At 36.8% G+C, this 26,048-nt stretch overlaps 1 protein-coding gene across 4 annotated transcripts in view; it reads right to left on the reverse strand.

Annotated features, from left to right (window-relative positions):
- MORC1 (MORC family CW-type zinc finger 1) overlaps window positions 1-26,048 on the reverse strand; it is a 163,768-nt gene that overhangs the window by 128,495 nt on the left and 9,225 nt on the right. For 2 of the 4 annotated variants that reach the window (XM_042903391.1, XM_042903388.1), the window contains exons 4-8: window positions 21,804-21,872; window positions 18,025-18,115; window positions 16,738-16,846; window positions 12,970-13,129; window positions 10,929-11,034 (exon numbers count right to left, since the gene is read on the reverse strand). In XM_042903391.1, the coding sequence (XP_042759325.1) occupies window positions 10,929-11,034; window positions 12,970-13,129; window positions 16,738-16,846; window positions 18,025-18,115; window positions 21,804-21,872 (535 nt within the window). Of the gene's footprint in view, window positions 1-10,928; window positions 11,035-12,969; window positions 13,130-16,035; window positions 16,651-16,737; window positions 16,847-18,024; window positions 18,116-18,548; window positions 18,626-21,803; window positions 21,873-26,048 lie in introns of those variants that run through there. The other 2 variants (XM_042903389.1, XM_042903390.1) reach the window with 2 other exon arrangements.

Below are 26,048 nucleotides of genomic sequence, written 5' to 3' on the forward strand. Positions count from 1 at the left end.
ATGATGGCTTTGACCAGGATCACAGCAGTAGAGGAGGTAATAAATGGTTGGGTCTGAATCTACTTGAAGGCAGAACCAACAGTAAGCAAGTTAGAAATGTCATCGAAGAATTCTCAGTACAAGAGTCCTGAGTATGAAGAATTTTAAAAAGCCAAAACCCATAGCTAGATACATTGTGGAATTTTATTTAAAGTTACAAGAATTCCTAAAAGCTATTCAAGGTGGGGAAAATGAGCAATTTATAAAAATTCAGTAATCACATCTGCATTAGGCTTCTCATAAACAACATGGATTCAAGACATCGAATAAGCAATAATTTCTGAGGGAAACTACTTTTGAATCAATGTTTCTTTATTCATTTAGACAAACATTGAGGAAGAAAAGAAAAATAAAGATACCTTTAAGGATACAAAGCTTCCAAAAGTTTACATCCAATGGACTTTGAAATAATTATTTGAGCAATTATTTGAGCAATAATAATCCAGCAAATGAACTAATGAGTAAATTAAAAAGATTCAGGATGGAAGATGGTGTGGTAAGCAAAGAGAAATAATAAATCCTATAACTTAGTCTAAATGATTATTTATGCAGGGTGTGACATAATATTATAAAATTTTATAAATAAATCCAAATAAAATAATCAGAAAAAGGTGGAACTGGTAAGGAAGAGAAATAAAGCATACCAAAGCCTTGACTTACTTGTGAGTTAAGATAGATAACACTTTTAACTCTACACTTTGATAAGAAAACTAAGTTTGATATATTTATTTAAAATATAAAGGCAGTCCACTCTGAAAGAATAGCATGGAACAAATAATTTTCAGACTATCTGAATGGGAAAACATGAATCTTCCTTCTTGACAAAAAAATAACAACTCAACCAATCTCACAAAGGGGGAAAAAAAAATAAGGCAGAACAAAATTAAACCCAAGCACCAGCAAATGGCAACAAATTAAACAAACAAACCTAACCACAAACAAATGACAACCAAAGAAGTAAATATAAAACATAAAATGAGAAGGCAGAGTAAGTCCAGCTACAGCAGATGTCCTAATAAGTGTAAACTAGATAAATTTCCTATTAAAAGATAGAAGCACTCACAGTGAATGCTAACAAATCTAGTTACATGCCATTTATAAGAGACAAATTGAAAATTAAATAACACTGCTGAGAATAAAGCAGTGAAAAACTATGTGGTAAGAAAAGTTAACCAAAACAAAGCAAACATAGGTTAATGTTAGACAAAAACAGAAACAAAGTTATTAGAAAGTATCACTGGAACACAGAGGGATATTTTACATTAATAAAGGTTCACTTAAACAAAATGTGTGTATGCCATAAATCTAATGAGTCAGAAACATATATAGCAAAAATTAGAAGAAATACAAGAAACATAGACAAAACCATAGGCACTGTAAGATTCATACTGCTCTCAGAAATTGGGGGATCAAGCTGGGGGGCGGGGAGGGGGTGAGGCAGAATGGAAGATTTAAATAATTTAATTAAAAGCTTGATGGGGCGCCTGGGTGGCTTGGTCGGTTAAGCGTCCGACTTCGGCTCAGGTCATGATCTCACGGTCCGTGAGTTCAAGCCCCGCGTCGGGCTCTGTGCTGACAGCTCAGAGCCTGGAGCCTGTTTCAGATTCTGTGTCTCCCTCTCTCTCTGCTCCTCCCCTGTTCATGCTCTGTCTCTCTCTGTCTCAAAAATAAATAAATGTCAAAAAAAAAAAATTTTTTTTTAAATAAAAAAATAAAAAAAATAAAAGCTTGATGTTACAAAATCTTTTTCAGAGAGTTACAATTTTTCCAATGTTTAAAACATTATTAGGCCACAAGAAATCTCAACAAATTTCAAAGAGCCGATATGATGCAAACTACGTTCTCCGATCACTGTATAATAAAATTACAACAGTATTAAAAGGATATTTCACCCCCCCCCCCACACACACAAAATTTAGGTACTTGTAGATTTTTAAAATACTTTTTGAAAGTAATTCCTGAGCTAAAGAGGAAATCAAAATGGAATCTGTAAACTATTTAGAAATAAGCAATAATGAGAGTTCTACTTTTGAAACCTGTAGAATAGAGCCACGATGCAGGGGTGGTGCTGGGAGGATGCATAAAAGCCTTAGTTGTTTAGATTAGAAAATGAGATTGAAAGTAAACAAATAAAAGGTACACCTCAAGGAAGCAGGACAAATAAAATAAAACAACGTTACAGAAAGTAGGAGAAAATAGAGAAATACAAAATAAATCAGAATCTGAAATTATTTTATTTTTAAAGACAGTTGAAACAACTAAGCCCCTCTGGCCAAGAAAAAGAGATGACATACCATGCAATAAAAGCAGTAAAAGTGGACACAACTACAAGGTTGGGGGAAACAGAAGTTTTATAGGAATATTTTATGTAAAATTCCTTATCAACAAATCTGAAAATCCAAATAAAATGAATGTTTTTATAAGACATTATAAATGACAAATTTGATCCAAGAACTTAAAAATCTGAATTAATTAATAAGATTAACAGTTATAGCACAATTCAAAAGTAATAAAAGTAGAAATAAAAACACACAGTGATAAGACCACAGACATCATAAACTAGCTGGGTTTATTGTAGGAATGGAAGAATGATAGTTGAATATCACAAACTTTCATAGTATACTACTTTAACAGATTAGAAGAGAAAAACAAAACTAAATCATCTCAACAGATGTCAAAAAACCGTTGACTGAAAGTTAACACCAATTTTCTAATGTGAAAAATAAATAAAAATCACTCAATAAACTAGAAATAAAATGACTTACTAAGCTTGACAAAAGGCACTGATGAAAAGGAAAAATAACTAGAACAAATATCACATTTAATGATCAAAGATAAAAGAATTCCATTAAGACAAAAAAAAAAAAATGAACTATTGGGACCTCATCAAGATAAAAAGCTTCTGCACAGTGAAAGAAACAATCAACAAAACTAAAAGGCGACCAGCGGAATGGAGGAAGATATTTGAAAATGACAGATCAGATAAAGGGTTAATAAGCAAAATCATACTATAAGGAATTTATCAAACTCAACACCCAAAAAACAAATAATCCAGTGAAGAAATGGCCAGAAAACATGAACAGACATTTTTCCAAAGAAGTAATTCAGATGGCTAACAGACACACAAAAAGATGTTCAACATCGCGCATCATCAGGGAAATACAAATCAAAACCACAATGAGATACCACCTCACACCTGTCAGAATGGCTAAAATGAACGACTCAGGAAACAACAAATATTGGGAAGGATGTGGAAAAGGGAGAACACTTTCCACTGCTGGTGGGAATGCAAACTGGTGCGGCCACTCTGGAAAACAGCATGGTGGTTCCTCAAAAACTTAAAAAATATAACTATGATCATACAATCTAACCTCCAAAATTCTTAACCACTGTGGCATATATGATGATGTAAAATTACACTCAACTATATAAAAGAAGACTGAAATAAGAACCAAAACATAAATATGTCAGTTCTCCCTCTGTCAAGCTATAAATTCAATAGACTACTAATCAAAGTCCCAAGAGAATTTTTTATAATAAAACTTGAAAAGCTGACTTTGAAATTCATATGGAGGAGAACATGTGCAAGAACAATCATAACACATTCAAAAAGGACAGTGAAAGAGTACTTGCCCTACCAAATATCAAAACACATTATAAAGGCTATAGCAATTAAAAAGTTCTAATGAAGCAAGAACAGAAAAAATATATGAAAAGAAACAGGTCATCTAGAAAGAGATCCATAAATGATGAGAATTTAGTTTATATTCATGATGCATTTCAAGTAAGTAGGAAAGGCTGAATGATTTTAAAAATGCTACATACATTAGAAAATATTAATCCATCCTCCCCTCTGCACACACACTTCACATCATGTGCAAAACCAAATTCCAGATAGATTCAAAAGCTATAGAAATAAACCATAAGTATTTTTAAAATGATAAGAAGATAGATTTGGTTAAGGAAAACCTATCTGAGGTTAGAAATGTAAAAGAAACTCATAAAGAAAAATATTGACAGATTTGACCCCAAAATATCAAAAATTTCTCTAAGACAAAGGACAGTACTAACAATGTTAAAAGTCAAGTGGGGAGAGAGAAGGAGTTGTGTGTGGTTATAAAAGGCAATTGGAAGGAACCTTGTACTGATACACTGGAGATTTGCACCAGATGGGTTACATCAGTGTCAGCATCCTGGTTGTGATATTGTTCTACAGTTTAGCAAAATGCCAGCATAGGGGAAGCTGAGTTAAGGGCACACAGGCTTTCTCTATATTATTTCTTATAACTGCTTATGAGTCTACAATTACCTAAATACAAATTTTAATTAAAAAAAAGACAAGTGCCAGATTGAAGAAAAAATGTTCCTCATATTTAACATCCAAAGTAATAATAACTAAATAAAAGTTCCTAAAAACCATTAAAACTACATAATAGAAATATACAAATATAAACAAAAGATACAAGCAAATTATGGAAGCAAAGTAAGCATCCAAAAAACATGAAAATATACCCCATACTGTCAATAATCAGGAGAAAACAAAGTTCAGAGAAATATTTAATCTACCTGGCAAAATTTTAAAAGTTAGTTTATATCAAATCTTGATGAAAATGGGGCCATTGACAAAATTCAGATCATTGGCTGGGTGCATAGATAGTTTAAGCTTTTTGCACAGCAATTTACCACTATCTATTTAAATTTAAAATTACTACCACTTAATCTGGCAATATTATCTCTGAGAATCAATACTAAAGAAATATTCATGCAAGTGCCCAAAAATATAAGTATAAAGATTAGCATTAGTTAAAATAGTGAAAAAGTGACGTCAATCTGAGTATGATGTATACCAATCTATAATATCATGCAAATATTGTTTTATACCAATGTACAGTTATTTATTACTTTACAGTCACTTTTTTAAAAGGTGCTTAAAAGTGAGGTATAGGAGTATCCAATAAAAGAAAAAAAGGATTCCTTGGAAAAATGGCTTATTGTAGCATTACTACAGCAGCAGAAGTATATTATGAGCCTAGAATATCTTATGATGCCAAAAAGTACAAAAATATTCAACACTGATGGTGATACATCAAAAGAACATAAGAGTCAGCCTCAATAGGCTCCCACTAGCCAAGTCTAGGACAACTTTAGCCACAACATTAATACTAATAGTGATAGATTATTACCCTTAAAAGGAATGCATGGGTCCCTACTGCGTGTAAAAAGAAGAGGGGCAGGATGAATGGTAAAGCAAGTATGGTGGATTATCAACATCTAGGGAATCTGAGGGAAAGGTATACTACAATTCTTTGTAATATCTTTGCAACCCTGTTGAAAAGTCTAAATTATTTCAGAAGAAAAAGCTAAGAAGAAAAAAGTATGACTTCAATATAAACTGACAAGAACCGAAAAGTCTAGATGACACACTTCAATAAGCCCAAGTTGCAGAGTTATTTCTATAGTAGAAGAGAGATTGGAGGGGCAGGGGTAGAGAATGAGAAAGCACTGTTACACCGATTTAGGTATCTATGCATTTTTGAGAGGTTTTCAAGAAACTCATATTTATGTACCACTGGAGGCTCACCCCAACCTCTGCCCCAAAGATTACTGTTCCTGGACCAGGTGCTGGACCACCAGGTGGAAGAATGAGACACGGGAGAGAGTAAAGAAAACTAACACCTGGATCCAGGATTTCTTGGTGGCATATCTTATATGAAATTTCAAAACCTCAGTTCTGAAATTGTAATTCCATACTGGTGTCCACATAAAGAATTCTATGTCCTATGAATGAAATTTAAAACATCTAGATTAGAGAGTAATTCCATACCTGCCAAAGATAGACTCTCTGGATAAGGAATGCCGAAGGAGAATCCCAACCCTATGGATCTTGCACATTCCAGTTTACACTAACCACCTGTGAGGCATTACAGGCACGGACATCTCAGAGCCATCTTCCATTTGGTCAGTCCTACTGCATTCAGTCAATAGAGGTTCTCTGGCACCTGGGTGGCTCAGTGAGTTGCGTGTTCAACTCCTGATTTTGGCTCGGGTCATGAACTCACAGTTCGTAAGATCAAGCCCTGTGTTAGGGTCTGTGCTGACGGCGTGGAGCCTGCTTGGGATTCTCTCTCTCCTTCTCTCTCTGCTCCTCCCCTGCTTGCACAAGCTCTCTCTCTCTCTCTCCCTCTCTCTCTCTCTCTCAAAATAAATAGGGGCACCTGGGTGGCTCAGTCTTTTAGGCGTCCGACTTTGGCTCAGGTCATGATCTCACGGTTCGTGAATTCAAGCCCCACATCGGGCTCTATGCTGACAGCTCGGAGCCTGGAGCCTGGAGCCTGCCTCGGATTCTGTGTCTCCTTCTATCTCTGACCCTCCCCCACTTGTGCTCTCTCTCTGTCTCTCAAAAATAAATAAAAATGTAAAAAAAATGTTTTAATAAATAAATAAACATTTAATAGAGGACCTCTGGAAATCACTCTGATTTTAATCATCTGTGTGACTGTGGCTAAAGGTTACTAACAGCCACCAGTCGGAAGGAGAGAACAAATTGACTTGATTTTGTTTTGACTACCTCAAAGGGGGAAGGAAAAAAAAAACTTAGTGGGGAAAAATCTGCAAGAGTTTGAGATGCAGGACTTGGTCCAGAGTTCCAAAAATTACAACATAAAACATGAATTAACAAACAAACATTGTCTAGGCTGGCCCTAAAGAAACATCTTGTTTTCTGTTATTACTTCACTACTCTTTTCATTAATATTCAGTATTCTCAGCCTTTCCCCTGCCTCTTTCTTGCAAACTCTTAACTTCCTTTTGATTTCTTACAAAGCTATTTTTCATGTTGTCTTCTACCCTTTTAGGGCACTTTGCCTAAGTTTAACATGGCAGATTCTTTCCCTGCAGATATAACCTACTTTCTGTATATCGTTATGGAATTCTGTGATTCCCTGGCACTCCCCACATGTCACATTCACAGATTCAAATTCTGATTTAATATATCACACATTAAATGCAAACTTCTGCCTCATCTGATTCTGAAATTCTGAGATGACTTTTCTGTCTACATATTCTCTTTTAATGTAAGTAAAAACAGGCTGTCTTTAGACTCATGTTGCCAAAGCACATGCCACTGCCCACGTGCTTGAATATCACTCCTAATGAAATTTTCATGAGATTACTGTCATCTTAAAACAGGGCCCTGCTAAAGGTCGGATATACTGCTGTAGAGCCTCAGTGCAAAGCCAATAAAGGGTATTGATTGCAAAGTTTAAGACAAATATCAAATAGGGCGCCTGGCTGGCTCAGTCGATTAAGTGTCCGATTTCAGCCTAGGTCATGATCTTGCCGTTCCCGAGTTCGAGCCTCCTGTCGGACTCTGTGCTGACAGCTCAGAGCCTGGAGCCTGTTTGAGATTCTGTGTTTTCCTCTCTCTCTGCCCCTCCTCCAACCGCACTCTGTCTCTGTCTCTCAAAAATAAATAAACATTAAAAAATTAAAAAAAAACCCTGATATCAAATACTCACAAAAACTATATGAAAGTTCAGACACTTTGACTCAGTAGTTCCATTCCTGGGAGTTTGTCTTAAAAAAACAGTTCAAAAGAATAAAAAAAAAATCCATCTGCATGAAAATGTTTACCTCAATATTATCCATAAATAATGTGAAACACTGGGACCAATGTTACTATCCAAAAATACAGAAATTTTATGTAAATTATGATGAATCAATTTAATAGACTATCGTAAAACCACTTATCAAGAAATTATTATGAGACTTACCCAGACTACATAATAACGTAAGTTGAGAAGCAAATCATAAATGAAAAAGAAAAATGAGAAATTACACTTAAAAACACTAGAATTGAATAAAAATTATGATATACAAATTATTTTCTTTACAATTTTTTAAAATATCATTTCACTTTTGGGCAGCTTGGGTGGCTCAGTTGGGTAAGCCTCCAACTTTGGCTCAGCTCACGATCTCACAATTCACGAATTCGAGCCTCACATAGGGCTCTCTGCTGACAGCTCAGAGCCCAGAGCCTGTTATAGATTCTGTGTCTCCTCTCTCTGTGTCTCCCCTGCTCATTCTCTGTCTCTCTCTCTCAAAAATAAATAAACATTAAAAAGAAGGAAGGAAAGAAAGAAAGAAAGAAAGAAAGAAAGAAAGAAAGAAAGAAAGAAAAAGGAAGGAAGGAAGGAAGGAAGGAAGGAAGGAAGGAAGGAAGGAAGGAAAGACACCCAAGGCACCTGGGTAGCTCAGTCAGGTAAGCCTCCAACTTTGCCTCAGGTCACAATTTCACAATTCGTGAATTTGAGCTCCACATTGGGCTCTCTGCTGTCATCACACAGTCTGCTCTGGATCCTCTGTTTTCCCTCTCTATCGGCCCCTCCTTCCCTCGTGTGTGTGTGTGTGTGTGTGTGTGTGTGTTATATTATATATATTTTTACAATAAACAAAATTGGAATACAAAATAGCATCAGAAAAACCTCTTCTCCGAAACCAAAAAAAAAAAAAAAAAAAAGCCTGAAAGCTTGAATTTTCCTATTTCTATGTAGAAAATTAAATTATTTTCAGAATCAGCAGGACCATACCATCTAAGACCAAAGGTGGAAATTGCATAGTTCCAAGGTTTGAGACTTGTTTTGAACAGAGGAAGAATCATGCTCAGTGGCTTTAAGGGGACACAATAACCACAAGAAAAATGGCAAAGGAATTATTATATTACAAACCACCTGTTCTCAAAACCAAGATTTTGTAAACTGCACTTGTTTAGAAGTTCAAATAACAGAAGTCGTAAGTGCAAGAGGAGTCAGAAAAAGATCCATCTTTGACCAGAGTATTCTTTCAGCCACAAGAGTCCATGTTTTCCTAGTCCCTTAGTAAAGAGGATCTGGGTTAATGGTTAATGTCAGAGCCCACTGACTTTTCAGAGGGGAAACCTATACATAATTACCACCCCCGCCCCCAGGAGGTGATACTGCTGTCCCTCCTTGGCACTATCATGAAACTCATATCAGAAACCATGAAATAGAGAGCGCCCATGGTACAGAAATGACATCTCCTCTTTACAACAACCCAGCTTCATCAAAATGCCCCCACCCATCTTTAAAAAGCTTTTCTTGTGATTAAACTACGAAAAATGTTGAAAAACCAACCAAACAAACAAATCCAATGTGGTCAATGTTCCTAAATTAAACTGTACGTACCCTGCGTCTGACGCATTTTCATTTTGTGATTAATAGCTTAAATGACTTAAGAAGCTTCTGACTTCATTAAACCATCTGGAAACAGTAAGAACTTTTTCCCAAAGAATTAGCTGTCAAATTATTCCTCTAATAATGTTATTTGTTTCCTGACGCTAGTGTCAAAATGCCAAGGCACTCTGACAGATAACTGCTTGAAAATTTAGTCCCAAAGCTTTTAAGTAGCATGAGATATTGGTTCTGGAACCAGCTGTTAAGCAGAAAGGTAGGGTCAGCGGGAAAGGGGGAGATGGTAATGGACGTGCCAGTAACAGTCCTGGGCCTCCTTTCTGATCTTGGCGTATTAATACTGCCAAAAGGGTTCCCAGCATTTGTATAACAATAAAGAGGCTGGATTTTTTTTTTTTCCAAGACAAAAACCCTTCATTTCTGTGTAAATTAAGAATTACACATTTTAGAATGAAATAAGAAAAATATAAATCATAAAAAAAAACTTTAAGTAGAAAAGATCATCTAAAAGCATTATCAAACATTAAATTTTCTAACTGGGGAAGGGGTTTTCAAATTTCACCTCAAAGACAAAACAAAAATAGGTTCTTTGTTAAGTTTATGTATTTACTTGGGTCTCAATATCTTAGTCTAAAATTGCACTGCCCAATATGGTAGCTATTGGCCATGCTAGAAAACTGCTCCAAATTGATACATGCTATGTGTACAAAACACACACTAGAGTTCAAGGATTTAGCAGGAAAAAAAAGAGTATAAAATGTCTCATTAATATTTTTCATATTAAAATTATAATTTATATATACCAGATTAAATAAAACATTATTAAAATTAATTTGACCTCTTTCTTTTTACCTTTCCTAACATGGCTACTAGAAAATTTAAGATTTCATATATGCTTCATATTTGCTGCTCTCATTTTATTTGCACCAAACATCAGTATTTAAAATGAATCAGATTGAATTTAACTCTTTCAAAATCCCTTGTAACTCTAGAGTTCTGACACTAAGAAACTGCGCGTTCAAGCTGATAAGTTTCAAATACAAAGTTACTTTGGAGAAACTTAGGTTTGGTCACTGTTGCATTATTTCTCCACAATTTTCATTCATGCTCCCCAATCCTTCCTTATTCTGTTTCATATAGATTCCTAATAGCCAAGAAAAATGAGTGTGTCAATTTATTTACTTATAAACTGCAAGCGTGAAGTTCATAAGGCCATTCTTAATTATCGGTTGGTCATATTTCTTTTTGCTCCATACCATACTGATGCCCATTTTTAATGATATGTAACGAATAATGAACTCTGTTTTCTTCAGTTTTAATATTCATAAAATAAGAGTTTCAGAATTAGAGAAGCTTGAAGGTGTTATTCCAGTGGTTCCAAAATGTGCTGCCACCTCGAAATCACCTGGGCAACATGTGAAAAATATTGACTCCTATGCCTGATATCTGGAGATTCTGACTCAGCAAAGTCTGGGATAAGACAAGATCCTATACTTAAGAAGCTGTCTGGGTCACTCAGAGGGTCAGCCAGGTTTGGGAATCAATGGTCCAGCCTAACTCTCTTCATCTGTAACTGGGGTAAAATGAATTATCTCAGTGCTAAGGCCCAGTGGCCTCAGACATAGGACCAGGATACTGCCATTATTGAGAGACATTCTGTCAAACACACATACTACTCACTCCTCAAGAGCCCCAGCCATCAGCATATCTTCCTTGTCAGTCTTAACATCCAACTCTGGCTCTCCGCTAAGCAAAAGCTTCAAGTTATAAATAACCAGCAAAGTACCTAGTAGAAAAAAGGATGTTTGCCTTGTCAGTATTGGAACAACACCAAATATTAGTCATAGTGCTATTATCTCATCTATGGAATTAAGCTTACTCTAGACCAAATTTCCTTCAACACTTCAGTAAATAATATGCTTGGATAAGTTCCAAGATGTACGTCTTACAGCACATTCCACTTTCTTCCAGAGTGTTGAGTTTCTACAGGAAAGTGTTTATTCCTATTCAATTCATTGTAAGTCTCTCAACGTGGATTCTTAAACTTTGGCACTTTTTTCATAATTTGCATTATGAAAATAGTTGGAGGAGTCTGAGCTAAATTTGTATTATAGGTAAAGCTCTCGTTGGTGGAACTGAAACCAATGCACATAAAAACAAAGATGAGTTTTTAAAATTTGTACAAATATGAAGAATTGCTTTTAGACCCTATAATATGCATTGGCAAACTTTTTCTGCAAAGGGCCAGATAATAAACATTTCAGGCTTTGCAGGCTATACGGTCTCTGTGACAACTACTCACAATTCAAGTCCACAACTGCGGCATGAAAACTGCCATAGAGAATACATAAATGAATGAATTTAGCTGTGTTCCAATAAAACTTTATTTATAAAAACACATATGGGGCTGGATTTGACCTGCAGGCTACAGTTTTCTGACCCCTGCTCTAAAGCATAGTTAACAAAAAAAATCCCAATTCTTTACAAAGTTGATTGTGATATAAAGACAAACAAGACTGTCAGAGAAATTAAAAAAACAGCCAATTACACTTTTCCTGGTAGTACTAAGACACAAGAGAGAACAAACAGCACGGTGACGAAAATTGCCTGTGTCTAAATCCTGGATCAATCATTTATTTACCAATGCAATGACCTCAGATAAATTTCCTAACCTCTTTGAATCTAATTTTTCCAATCTACACAATGGAGTTCATGAGGCACCTAAAGCATAGAGTTGTTTTGAGAATTAAATGCATTAATACTTATAAGGTGTTTAGAAAAATATTCAAGAAATAGTATACCTTTCATTAGTATTTACATGAGTATTTCACAATTAAAAGTCGACCAACACTGGGTTCTATTCCTGAAACTAATACCACAAGGTATGCTAATGAACTTGAAGTTAAATAATTTTTTTAAAGTCAACCAACAAATCACATTAGCTCCCCTTAAAGTGTATCACGTATACATTAATAACATTAATATTTATTAAGTTGCCACTAGTTTTCCTCTAAGAGAAAAGGGAGAGAGTGACAAAAAATACCATTTTTAAACAAATGCCACAAATTCGAGAAGAAATTTTGAGGGCAATACAAGCCAACTCAGAAACAAATTTCTCAGAATTTCACTATATACATTACATAAATCAAGGAGTTGCAGAAAGGAAAATGCACACAGCTTTCTCTAGAGTAGATTCTTCTTGTTTCTAGATAGTAAAGGTAGAAGTTTGGAGAATGAGTGGCACTGGAAAATGTTAGTAGACACATAAACACAGAAATACAGAAAGCTCTGTTCATCTGGAACATGAAGCTTTTACTAACTCTCTGCCACAGAAACCTAGACTCATTGGTTTCTAAGTTGCTAACTCTCTTATAAAACTCTCCTCTAACCTTAGACGCTGAGGTAAGCATCTCCTAACTCTGCTATCTGGTGCAGGGACTATGTATTCCCTGTGGTCACACACTATGTCATCCTCTTCACATCCAGAGTTCCCCAAGCTCAGGCAAGTACAAATCTTTCTCCCAGTGTCAGGCATTTAGAGCTATTCATGTCTGGATTCACTTAAGACAAAATTCATATGGATAAAATGAATGACTGTGCCCATGAGAGATCCTGCATGGTATTATAAATAGAAAAAATACAAAAGTACATGTAAAGTACCTTTCCAAAGGCAGTAAAAGCAAATACTTCTATCAAGATTTCAGAATTTTGGTGATCTTACCACATTTCCCGTAGATCATATCAAACTGCTGCATCAATTCAGCTTCATTTCTAAATGGAGAGTACTTAAAAATTATAGACAACTCTGTTGAGAATTTTTGAGGATCATCTGTAACAGATTCTCTGGTTCTTGTTAACCATGAAGGTATTGGAACCACAACCTATAAAAAACACACACATCAGTTTACTATGAAATATACAAATACAAACCATCATCCTTCCGTCTGTTCCTAATTCAGTCCATTCCCCATCTAGCCAAATTGGAAAACATGAAATTAAAAGTTTATTTCCGCCTTGTATTCTAGTTTTATAAAGAAGAGACACATAACAATTATGTACACTCAGAGTTGTGTTCTAAAATGCTCCATTGTAGAATGTGGGGACAGATGGAGTCTGCTTCGGCCCACTAATGAAATATGGGTAGGACGGCAGAGGGAACAACGGTACTGACACTTCAGAAGTTGAAAAGTACATGACAGCATACCCAGGAAAGCCGACCGGAGGCCCATGCCAGAAGAGAAAAACAGCCTGTTTACAATTCAGAACACCGTAAAAGGCTCAGAGACCGATGGCATGAGTTAACCGTGGAGGTGAGATACAGAGGGAAGAGCCAGAAGTAGCATCCCGATCCCCATCTGCCACTAGCTCTCCCAATTCCACAGAGACTGGATGCTTATTCTCTAGAAAGAGTAGAACAAGCTATTTCTGGATTAGAGGATATGTCAGGCACAATGATCAGGGGGGACCTTACTGAGATCAGAGGGGTCGAAATATACATACTGAGTGCTCAGAACCCAGGCCTCTTCTCTCATTTGGGTCCCCCAAAGATGTCAGGTAGGCCTTCAGGCAGAAGACTGTAGGAGTTTTCCTGGAGAAATCGGACTAGCCCAGAAGGAAAAACATCTAGAAAATTACATTGAGGGTTTCACAATCATACAGCTCAGCTAGAACACCACTCTCACAGAGCTTTCAATCCACATTTTATTGGACTACTCTTTAAAGTAGTACTCCAATATGGAGTACTACTCCAATATGATAAATACAGACCAAATAAGCACAAATAAAGCAACTCAGTGGAAACAAAAACTGCATGAGGAAGATGAACATTTCAGAGGAAAAAATAAATAAATCATTGTTAATATCTTCACAATGCTAAAAGGAAAAATGCTGTATCCATGAAGCAAAACTATAGATCTTTAAAAAGGAATATTAAGAGAATTTAAAACACTTCTTAGAAATGAAGAATATGATTACAGAAAAAAATTTCTATGACAAGGTTAGAAGATAAATGTTAGGAAATCTCCCAGGAAACAAAACAAAAATATAAACAACAGAAAACAGGAGAGAAAAGATAAGAAAATTAAAGAACCAGTTCAGACACAACAGAAGTTGCAGAAGGAGAGGAAAGGGAATACGAATGGAAGAAAAATCATTAACTTTACAGAAAAGTATCCCCAAATTGAACAACACGTGTTTCTAGATTGAAAATGCCCAACAAACAACCAGCACAATGGATGCAAATAGACTGGCCCAAAAAGCAAAATACTTAAATCAGAACATTGGAGACAAACAAGATTCTACTGACTTCAAAATGTACAAGGGGAGATAAGAGTCAGAAATAAGATTCAGAAATTTAAATGGCTTCGGACTTCTCAATAATAACGCTGGAAATAAGATATTGGAGCAAGGCTTTCAAATTCCTGAGGGAAAATTCACTCCAACCTACAAATAACACCAAGCCAAATTACCACTGAATGTTCAGATAGAATAAAAATATTTTCATGCATGTAAGGTCTCAAAATACTTGACCTTTCATGTACCCTTGTTAAGAAAACTCATGGAGGGCACCTGGGTGGCTCGTTGGTTAAGTGTCAGACTTCGGCTCAGGTCATGATCTCACAGTTTGTGGGTTCAAGTTCCATGTCGGGCTCTGTGCTGACAGCTCAGAGCCTGGAGCCTGCTTCAGATCCTGTGTCTTCCTCTCTCTCTGCCCCTACCCCGCGCGCTCTCTCTCTCTCTCTCTCTCTCAAAAATAAATAAATAGAAAAAAAAAAGAAAAGAAAACTCATGGAGGATATGGTCTCAAGGATAGATGATGGGAGCGAGCAGAGCACCAGCTGTGGAGAGCAGGAGTGAGGGGGAGTGCATCAGAAGAGTCCAGAACAGAGTCTTCAGTAGGTGGGACTAAGAAGAGTACAGGAGACTGGGGTTAAGATAGCGATAAAGACAGAAAACCAAGAGAATATTCAGTGACAGTGTTAAGAACATAAAACATTAAGCAATTATTAATTCCAGGAAAAATGAAAAATCATTTTCCTGGTAAAGGAAAAAATAGTTCATGACATGGTTATAGTTGTGAAAAGTGGTTCTGGTCTTAAAACGTAAATATCAAACATCAGCATAAGTAAAATTACAATGGAGCTACAATGGAGTTGAGGGTGGAGAATTGGGATGGTATGTATGTGTGATATAAACAGAGGGAAAAATATATATAAATCCTTTTGTAATGAGCAATTAATAGATAATACCTACATCAAACCAAGAAGTAGTAATACAAGTGTGTTATATAGAGATATTAAGGAAAATATTGAAAAACTCTGCTCATACTGTTGAAAGAGACAGCCTTTGTAGTACTGGAAATGGGAAAGGGTTGCTGGTTTTAGTTTTTAAAAAAAGGAAATGGGCCATCTTAGGAAAGCTGTAACCTCAGCTTTGGTCAATTTTCCATGCCTTTACATACATAAAGAACAACATAAATGCTTAAAGCATTGCTTTTCCTCATTACCAGTCTCTCACTCAACTACTCCCTATTGCCTATAGACTGTTCCTTATCCAGCCCCACTCCACCACTGCCAGTGGGCATGCCGTGCTCCTCCTATCTCCACACTGCCCTTCAAAACCCCAGTACTCATCTCCAGGTCTGAGAGTTGCTGCCATTTCTCTCCACGTATCAGCCCTTCCAGCTGCAAGTGGAAGTCTCTCCACAAAACCCTCACTGACCAGTCAAGGCTCTCTATCTATACCATTGTTTCTGACAATTTTGTTAATGGCAGAAATGCATACTCACTGAACAGCTTTCTTTTTAAACACTCTCATTTTGTCATGTATCCAATTCACATGTGTCTGCCTACATTTTGTGACAAGGGTATCTTATTTTGTGATCACTTTGATGATCAGACGATCTTCTGCTGGTGTCCTACCTTCCACAGGGAAGGTATCTGTGCCAGGCAGTTCCTTAACCTGTATTTGCTGTATGGAATTACAACTGACATTCTGAACAGTAAAACCCAGACACTGCAAATTAATAAGGCATATCTAGGTCATCAAATGGAGTTGAAATTATAGTCACTAGAGTTACAGTTTCAAGTCTATTTTTCACCCAATTTCTTTAGATTTTGTATTCCAAGTCTTTTAATCCAATACTTATTTTAAAATAATCATTTATGGCACAAGTGGTGGAAATGTTTTGCAGGCTCCCAAAATCTCACTGTGCCAAAAGGAGCCTCTTACTCTGGGAGATTCAGGTACATGGATAATGAAAATTAAGTTCTGAAAACTGCCTAGGAGTTAAAAACCCACTCAAGAAAAGTCAATAGGACAGGCTTCCGATGACCCCAGATTGTTGAGCCACCCTCTATCCATTTCCCAAATACGTTCCTAAATTTCTAAATCATAATCAGAAAAGAACCATTGTAGCCTTCACCTCCTGAGATGGCATATGAAAACAACACCGTTACCGTGGGAACCAAAAGAAAATCTAAATTCTTACCTCACTAAGACCTTCTCTTTCACAAAATGTCTGAGAAAAAAACACACAGGTCATCGTTTCTTCCTTCTTTGTAAAAAGAATAAAGTCTTTTCCAATCCTCATGGATCCACTATATAAAAAGATCAAGAATATATTGGTTTACATCTCACATACGGAAAAGAAGAAATAGGTGGGCATGAAACTATGCAGTGTAATGAATTGTTCTTTCATAGAAGTAACTCCACTGTTTTGTTGACCCATCACCAAATGGGAACAAATGCTTTTTTCTCAAAGTAGAACAGATGCATTTGAACTAATCTAGCCCTACACCCTTGCTTGAAACATGACTGCTAGAAATAAGGTACTGCTCAGGACTCAAGAAAAGAATAATCATCTGTCCCTGGCAGGTGCCACACAGGTGGCATATTTTCTTGTCTCATATTCTCTTGTCCTCATCTTACATTGAGACCGGTTAATAATAAGCTGTGGACACATATTCACCTACACTAACACATGCTCTGAGAACAAAAGAACACAGAAATTAAGTGAAACTCTGAAGTACAGAGCTGGTCCTTCAATAATACCTAAAAGACGATTCATCACCTATCTGAGAATTAAATTTAAAAATGTTGTAGAGGTGCCTGGGTGGCTCAGTCATTAAGGGTCCAAGCCTTGATCTCGGCTCAGGTCATGATCTCATGGTTTGTAAGTTCGAGCCCTGCATCAGGCTCTGCGCTGACAGCATGAAGCCTGCCTGAGATTCTGTCTCTCCCTCTCTCTGCTACCCCCTTCTCTCAAAATAAATAAACTTTAAAAATAAAAATCTTGTAAAGATCCAAGTCAGTTATAGGTATGGAAATCCCAAAACAAGGTAGGATTCTCAAGTTTATATATGTATTTTTTTATTTTTATTTATATATAACATTTATATAAATATAAAATATAAATATAAATATAAATATATATATATGTATATATACACACACACACACACATACATACATATATATTTTTTAAAGCTTGTTCCCAATATCAATAATACATGCCCTAAAGGAAAACAATTTCTGGGGCACCTGGGTGGTTCAGTCAGTTAACTGTCCAACTTTGGCTCAGGTCACGATCTCATGGTTCATGAGTTCTAGCCCCACATTGGGATCTCTGCTTTCAGCACAGAGCCTGCTTTGGATCCTCTGTCTCCCTCTCTCTACCCCTCCCTGCCTTGCTGTTTCTCTCTCTCTCTCTCTCTCTCTCTCTCTCTCTCAAAAATAAATAAATATTTTTTTTAAAAAAAGGAAAATAATTTCTCACCTTTTAAGACCATTACCATATTGTCCAATAAACTTCAAGGTTGATGACCGTTTCTTAGATGTTCCAAAGTAAATGATATCTGAAGCTTCCTCTATAATTGAGAAAGACACTTAAGTGGTTAGGAATTATGAATCAATGACACTGGCCAGAGGTCCAGTTGTCAGGATGTCACACATATCTCAAGACATTAGAACAAACCCGTATCTCTTGGGTCGGTCCAGAGACAAGGATCCTTGCCAGGCTCCATGATCCCTGCCCAGGATCTCAAGTGCAATATGTTGATGGTCAGACAGACCTAGCCATATGACTTTGGGTACACAGAGCTTAAACTCTGAGTCTTAATTTCCTCATCTCTAAAAGGGAACTGTTAATACCTATGTTAGAGCTGTTGATGAAGATAAATATATTAAATGAGATTATCTACATGTGAAACCCTGAATACAATGCACACTACCTGTTAAGTGCGAATAAAAGTGTTATAATTATTTGTACCACTACTAATTTTCCACGAATTTGACTCTTACCTGGCCCCAGGTAAGACTGAGAAGGGCAGAATGGTTTCTAGTCTGATACTACCTGAGGAAAAGGGGCTACTTGTTTCAGACTCTCATAGTTATTCTCCAGATCTCTCCAGGGCATTCTGGAATTCTAGAGAAGAATCCTCTGAACTTCAAGGAGTTTATGTAACCTGCTCAAGGTTAAACAGCTGACAAATGTTACTGTAAGGGTAATAGTACAGAGTTACCAGAGACCATATTCTGTGGTTTTCAAAGCACACTTCACAGACTCCCATGTATGGTGGGGCCAGAGTTCTGGGCACAGCTATAGAACAGTGACATGACCCCTGTCCACAATAACTTTATGTCATGGCAGGAGAAACAGATTAAAAGAAGCAAATAAATAAGACCATTTATGAGAGTATTAGGTAAAGAAAATAAAACCAGGTTAATGTGATAGAGAATTAAAAGGAATGTGGCCCTCAGAAGGAATGATCAGGGAAGGCCTCTTTCCTAAGGTGACATCTGAGATGAGATTCAAGTGAAGGGCCAGCAGGTGTAGTTGGAATACTATAAACAAGGGAGACAGAGACGTGGGAATTGATCAAAGAGGTAGACAAAGGTCAAATAATTCAAGAAACTAGAAGCATTATTGGGGAGTATAAATTTTACCCCAAAGCAACGAAAAAGCACTATGGGTTTTAAGCAAGGGAATGATATGATGTGATTTATATTAAAAGATAACAAATACCCTCAGGATTGCTATGTGAGGAATGGACTTAATGGGGCAGGACCAGAAGTGAAGGGGTGGAAGCTACTGCAGTTACTTCCATGGATCAAGGTTGATCCAGATCAGTTTGGGCCACAGAGTCTATTTTCAGTCATCAGATAAATTCTTCCTTCTAACTTACTACTTGATTTCCAATCAATGTTAACAAAGAATTGGTCTCTCAACACTAGTGGGCTTTTAAAAATACTACTGCATACGTCAACTGAAGTTTGAGTTCCTTCTAAAAATCTGAGTATTTGCCACTTCCCTGTGTTTTCATCATTTTGCTCACAGCCATATATAAAAGGCACTGCTTCTTTTTTTTTCTTTTTTTTTTTTAATGAAGGGCCTTATATAATAGGGAAAGTAGGATAAAATACACAAAGAGGGAAAGGTTAGGACCTGACTGAGGTCCCTGGGTGGGGAAAAACACACATTTTGGAACAATGCTGGGAGTGTCTGACCACAGCAAACCCTCTCAGGAGTAAGGTCCCTCTCAAGAATGTAATAAACACCACCTACTCCCCTTTGGTTTTCTCAGGAATTTGACAAAAGACCTGACTAAAAATAAGTAGATCATAAACTATGACCCACAAGGAACGGTTTGGCCACAGACCAGCCCTCATACAATGGAAATGAGCCAATCAGTAATGGACAACTAGCACCTAGAGTTATCAGTCCAATAGGGTAGGACTTGAGAAGGAACAAGGGGGAAGGGAAGAGGGGAGGTGACCAGAACCTTATAAAATAAAGACCGTTGCCTATTGTCGCGGGTATTCACTTTCAAATGTCCCCTCTCTGTAAACAGAGCTTTCCTACTATTCTTACTTTCTGATCTTATGCCTCCTGCTCATTTTGTATCTATCTTTCATTCTTTGAAGCAGTGAGACAACAAACCCTGGGTATTGAGGTAAAAAAAAAAAAAAATCCTGCAACTCTTAGACTAGATCATATATTGTTATTTAAGAACTCAGGTAAATGAACTTAACAGTCAGCCTAGAAGCGAAAAGCAAAACTGTTTTTTCATTATGATTTTCTCATAAAATCCTTCTCTTATTTAAACACTAAGGAAACAACAATACTCTTAGTCAAAATCACCTGGAAAAATCAAAGTTATCCAAAGTCAGAACAAGAACTGAGTGAGATATTTGAGCATTTTCTGAACTTGCTAATAATCTTTGACTATTCGTGCCAAGGGAGAACTTCAGAGACTAACAAGAAAACAACTTTTTTTTTTTTTTATGTTTATTTATGTTTGAGTGGGAGAGATGGAGCGGGAGCAGGGAAGGAGCAGAGAGAGAGGGAGATGCAGAATCCAAAGCAGGCTCCAGGCTCTGAGAGCCCAATGTGAGGCTCGAACTCCCGGACTACAAGATAGTGACCTGAGCCAAAGTCAGACACTTAACCGACTGAGCCACCCAGATGCCCCAAGAAAATAACTTTGTATTCTCAGTTTCCTACTAGCAGCACTGATGCACATCCTCTCCTCTGGTGTAGAACTGACCAGAACTGTTCCATAGTGTTTGAACTCCCTATTTTTTTTAACCTAGTGGTCAAAAACCCTGCCTTATGGGACATGGAAAAGTGTTAAACAAGAAATCCCAGACAAGCTATCCCAAATGACTCAAAGCCCTTATCAGAGGGTATCAATTCCACAGCAAATGGGTATTGTGTACCTACTATGTGTTGCATTTTGAATGCCTTGAAGATACAAAAGAAAAAAATCATGCAATGAATTATAAATGTATTCATTATGATAAGAATAGACTGAAGCTATTAAACCCTTGAACTTCGGGCAAAAAACAAACTATGAAAAACAAGGGGAGGTAACCTCCACCTCAAGGTTAAGCAGAAAATTAAAAACAGCCTAAAGGCATTGGAAACTGCCTCAGGACTCTTGCAAGAACTACCTGAAGGGCAGGCTAAAGCAATCTCAGAACCCATCCAGTTACCCTTTCTTTTCCATTTGTTCCTAGAATTTTTTTTTCTAAGTAATTGGTATCTTCTCTTTTTTATTTTTCTTGCAATATTTATCCACATTCACTTTTTGTTTTGGTTTAGATGATTACATTGATTACAATTTACTCTGTCAGCTGGAATAATTAAATCTAAAAAGTTCAACAATAGGGGCGCCTGGGTGGCTCATTCAGTTAAGCATCTGACTTCCGCTCAGTCATGATCTCACAGTTCGTGGGTTCAAGCCCCGCGTAGGGCTCTGTGCTGACAGCTCGGAGCCTGGAGTCTGCTTCAGATTCTGTATCTCTCTCTCTTTCTGTTCCACCCCTGCTTGTGTTCTGTCTCTCTCTCTCTCTCAAAAATAAAGATTAAAATTGTTAGATAAATAAATACATAAATAAAATAAAAAGTTCAACAATATGTTAAGTCTGAGATTTATTTTCCTAATAGCGCCATACCTGTTTTTGCATAGATAGCTCAATTTATTTTTATTTATTTTATGGGCTTTCAGACGGTTTCCTCTAACAGCCAGTTAGGTATCTAGATAATTAACTTACCAGGGCTCATACCACATCCATCATCCAGGAAGCACAACATGAATCCACCCTGCAGTTTTTCATTATCCACTGTAAGAGAAAACAGTTATTACTAATAAATATTGGCCTTAATTTGTTCATAAGAAAGTCATGCTGCTTACATAATTGTTTGTCCTCCTCAAATGCAGCCACTGGGTGACAGAGTTATGGCACAATAGTGGCACTCAGAAAGGTGTCTTGGCTAGAGTTTCACAAGAAACTGCAGGGGAAAATAATCATGCAACAAAAAGGCTTTAAACTAACATAAAACACCTACACATTAATAAATTATGTATACAGCATGGCGTGCCCTGCTTTGGAATCTGGCCCTTTAAACTTCAGACATTTCCTCCCTGCGGGAGGGAATAAAAGTAGATGGTGATGTGACCCCAGGATCCCTCTATCAAATTGATCAACCTTTTTGCCCTTCCACCAAAGCACTAATTCTAAAGTCAATCTAGGCCATTTTTATTAAATTCCTCAGGCTCTCTTCTAAGTAGTTAATTCCCATAAGAACCATTTGTGTGTGCTTCTTAGTGGCAGCAAATATTTGCCTCTTGAAAATGCATTTGATTTTTGAAAATAGCTAAATTATTTGGAATCAATTTTGATGATTAAGAGATATCATTAAGATAACAAAATAATCTCCCTTAAAAAATATAAAGGTGTAACTAAAACTAATGAGACTAATTTTAATGCTCAATTTATAATCTGGCTCTGAAAATAATTTCAACATTTGGATATATAAGTTATATATATATATATATATATATATATATATATATATATATATATAATATGTATATGTATATGGATATATGTTATATATATATATGGATATATATATATAAGGATATATATATATATGGATATATATAAAGATATATATATATATAAGGATATATATATATATATGGATATATATAAAGATATATATATATATATATATAAGGATATATATATAAGTCTCTCTCTAATAACTCTGTTGAGAAATAGCTTACACACACAAAAATGCATATGTTTAAAGTGTAAAATTGATGTATTTTGGCATATGTACATACCCATGAAACCATCATCACAATCAAGGTAGTGAATATACCTATCACCTCAAATGTTTCCTCAGGTCACTCTGTAGTCCTTCCCTTCTTGCTCCCTTCCATGCCCATCACACCTACCCCAACCTCAGACACCCACTAATTTGCTAACTCTATACCTATGATTCAGTTTTAGCACATCTGTTAAGTCAACTTTGTGTTCAATGGTCACCCTCAATCTACATTTTAAAAATTAAATAATGTTCAAGGTAATCCATAAATAACTATCTAAAACACATACCTAAGCTTTCCAGGTTCATAATTTTAGGCTCACTTACCCACTTCTAATCTCTCCCCCACTCCTGCTAATTCACTTCCAATAAACCCTCTGGATCTTCCCTCCCATCTCATTTTCCCAGTTCCTCTCTCAGCCTGGTCTATTGGCAGTGCTGACCTCAACTTCTGTATCAGAACATTCCTCCTCCACTTTAGGTATTTGCTCTGTTCAACCCTTCCTGACTGAGGATGACATTCTTCACAATTCAACAAGGGGAAGCCCACTCTTGTTAAATTCTTTCCACAATGTAGCTGTTCTCAACGTGGCTGAACATTTTAATCATGTAGAGATACTCCGGATTAACTGGTCTTGGATGAGGCACAGGAATAAAAATTCTCCTGATTATTCTAGTGTTTATCAGCACTGGGAACCCCCTGATCCAAGCCTCAAGAGGCTCTGCATAGATGCAACAGATTTTGCAGCTCTTGGGATAAAGGTCTCATGTAAGGAGCTTGCAGAAAGAAGGGCATTCTCTGGTGAATAGGTGGGAAAGACTCGAAATTCCCAAGAGACATATGCAGTGCTTACTTTTTCTATAAACCCCAATGAGCTGCTGCAGACCATCATAGCCTCAAAATTTAATATTCCCCTACATTCCACCCTGAAGCTTGGCCTCATTTATTTCCAATCCTTAAAACTAAGGATTCCAGATTAATTTCTATTATCTGTTAAATATGCATCTCTAAAACAAACCACAAAAAACAAACAAAACAAAAAAAATATGCATCTCTAAAATCTCCGCCAGATTTACTTCTCCTTCTGATGTTTTCTGTTCAATAAATGGCATCACTCTGCATTAGGCTTCAGCAGCCCGAGTCAAAACTCAGGATCTCCATATGTCTTCTCAATTCCACCTCTTCTCAACATCTCTCAAGCTCTCAAGTTTGACCACTTTCTCTATCCTCACAACACTGCCTTAGCTCAGGAAACCATCATCTCTCTTCTGGATTACAGCAACAGCTGCCTAATTCCTTGCTCCCGCTCAAAGCAGAGTGCGGACCAGCATGCATTTCACAATTAATTTTATGTGTCAACTTGGTTAAGCCCTGGTACCCGGCTGTTTGGTCAAACATTAGTCTAGATGTTGCTATGAAAACATTTGTGGATAGACTTAACATTTACAATCTGTTGACTTCAAGTAAAGCAAATAACTTCCACAGTGTGGGTGAGCCTAATCCAATCAGCTGAAGGCCTTCAGGCAAAGACAGAGGCTTCTCAAAGAAGCGATTTTCTGTGTCAAGACTGCAACATAGAAATTGCACTTGAGTCTCCAGGCTGCTGGCCTACCTGGAAGATTTGGAACTTGAGACTGCAATATCAGCCCTACCTGACTTTCCAACCTGCCAGTTGCCCTACAGGTTTCAGACGTGCTAGCCCCCACAATCATGTGAGCCAATTCCTTAAAATCCCACCCTCTCACCCTCCCCCCGCGAACTATCTATATGTATACACGTAGATAGATACAGATATATAGAAAATTATATATAAATACACATACATATCTAGAGGGGGGAAGGGAGGCAGATCATACCTGTCCGTCTGTCTGTTTACAGTGTCTGTCTATTTAGCTATCTCCTACCGGTTCTGTTTCTCTGAAGAACCCTGACTAATACACTCTCCGAGTTCATCTCTTGTCACTCCCTCCCCTCACCCATACTGCAGCCTTCCACTTCCACACAAATATTCTCTTTAACTAATCTTGAGCATCTCAAACATTTTTGCAACTCCATCAGTGTTCTATGTTCTCTCCATATTCAAGCCCCTGCACATACTGCCTCTTTGTCCCTTTCAGTCTCTGATTCACCAGGCCAAGGCCTATTTCCCCTTTAGGTCTTTCGTTCACATAAGGTTCCTTCTAGGACACCTTCCTAATTCTCCCACATCATCAGGTGCCCATAAAGAACATTTAGTTTGTAATGTGTGCTTCCTACCATTCAAAGGACAGACAAATACCTGCTTATGTATCTAGTTCTCTTTCAGATTAGTAGCTTTTTTTGGAACACAGTTGCCTCAGAGATATGGTGAAAATTAAGGGTCCTCCACCCATAAAAGTGAAGATATACACCATATTTTCCACAGAACCCCACATTAGAATGCCAGTTCCTTAAAAGCAGGCACTGTGTTTACTCAGCACTTAACCCAGTGCCTGACACTTGGTCAGCACTAAATATATAAATACAAATACAAATATATATATATATATATATATATATATATATATGTGTGTGTGTGTGTGTGTATATATATATACACACACACACACACACATATATGCATACACACACACATATTGAATGCAAAGCCAAGTTTACTAGAACCAATACGCATGAACAGATAAAATATCAATGTCTAAACATGTTAGTTTGAATTTTATAGCCCTCCCTCAAGTTACCTGAAGAAAACTTAAGATTGGAAAGTAACTTGGAGCTTCAGTAAATACTCTGAAACCTAGCCCAATGATTAGATGAATTCTTTATCCCATATCAATTCTATCTATCGCTACATAAGCCCTGACCCTGGTTTATTATTTTTGTAAGAAAAATAAAGTTTGGTTAAGTTGATAACCATATTGCAACTTGCTGCAATAAAAAATTTTAAAACATGAATAGATGCTTTTTTTATGAATACATAACTTAAAACCAAAAATCCTCTTCACAAAACACATACAACCTAAAGAAAGAAGTGCCATTTTCAATGCAAATGGCAAAGATTGTGTGTGTGTGTGTGTGTGTGTGTGTATGTGTGTGTGTGTGTGTGTGTGTGTGTGTGAGAGAGAGAGAGAGAGAGAGAGAGAGAGAGAGAGAGAGAGAGAGAGAGAATGCCAAGTGCTGGAGACAGTAGGAGAAATGAGAACTG

The sequence above is a fragment of the Panthera leo genome, chromosome C2 (assembly GCF_018350215.1).
Source record: "Panthera leo isolate Ple1 chromosome C2, P.leo_Ple1_pat1.1, whole genome shotgun sequence".
Lineage (NCBI taxonomy): Eukaryota > Metazoa > Chordata > Mammalia > Carnivora > Felidae > Panthera > Panthera leo.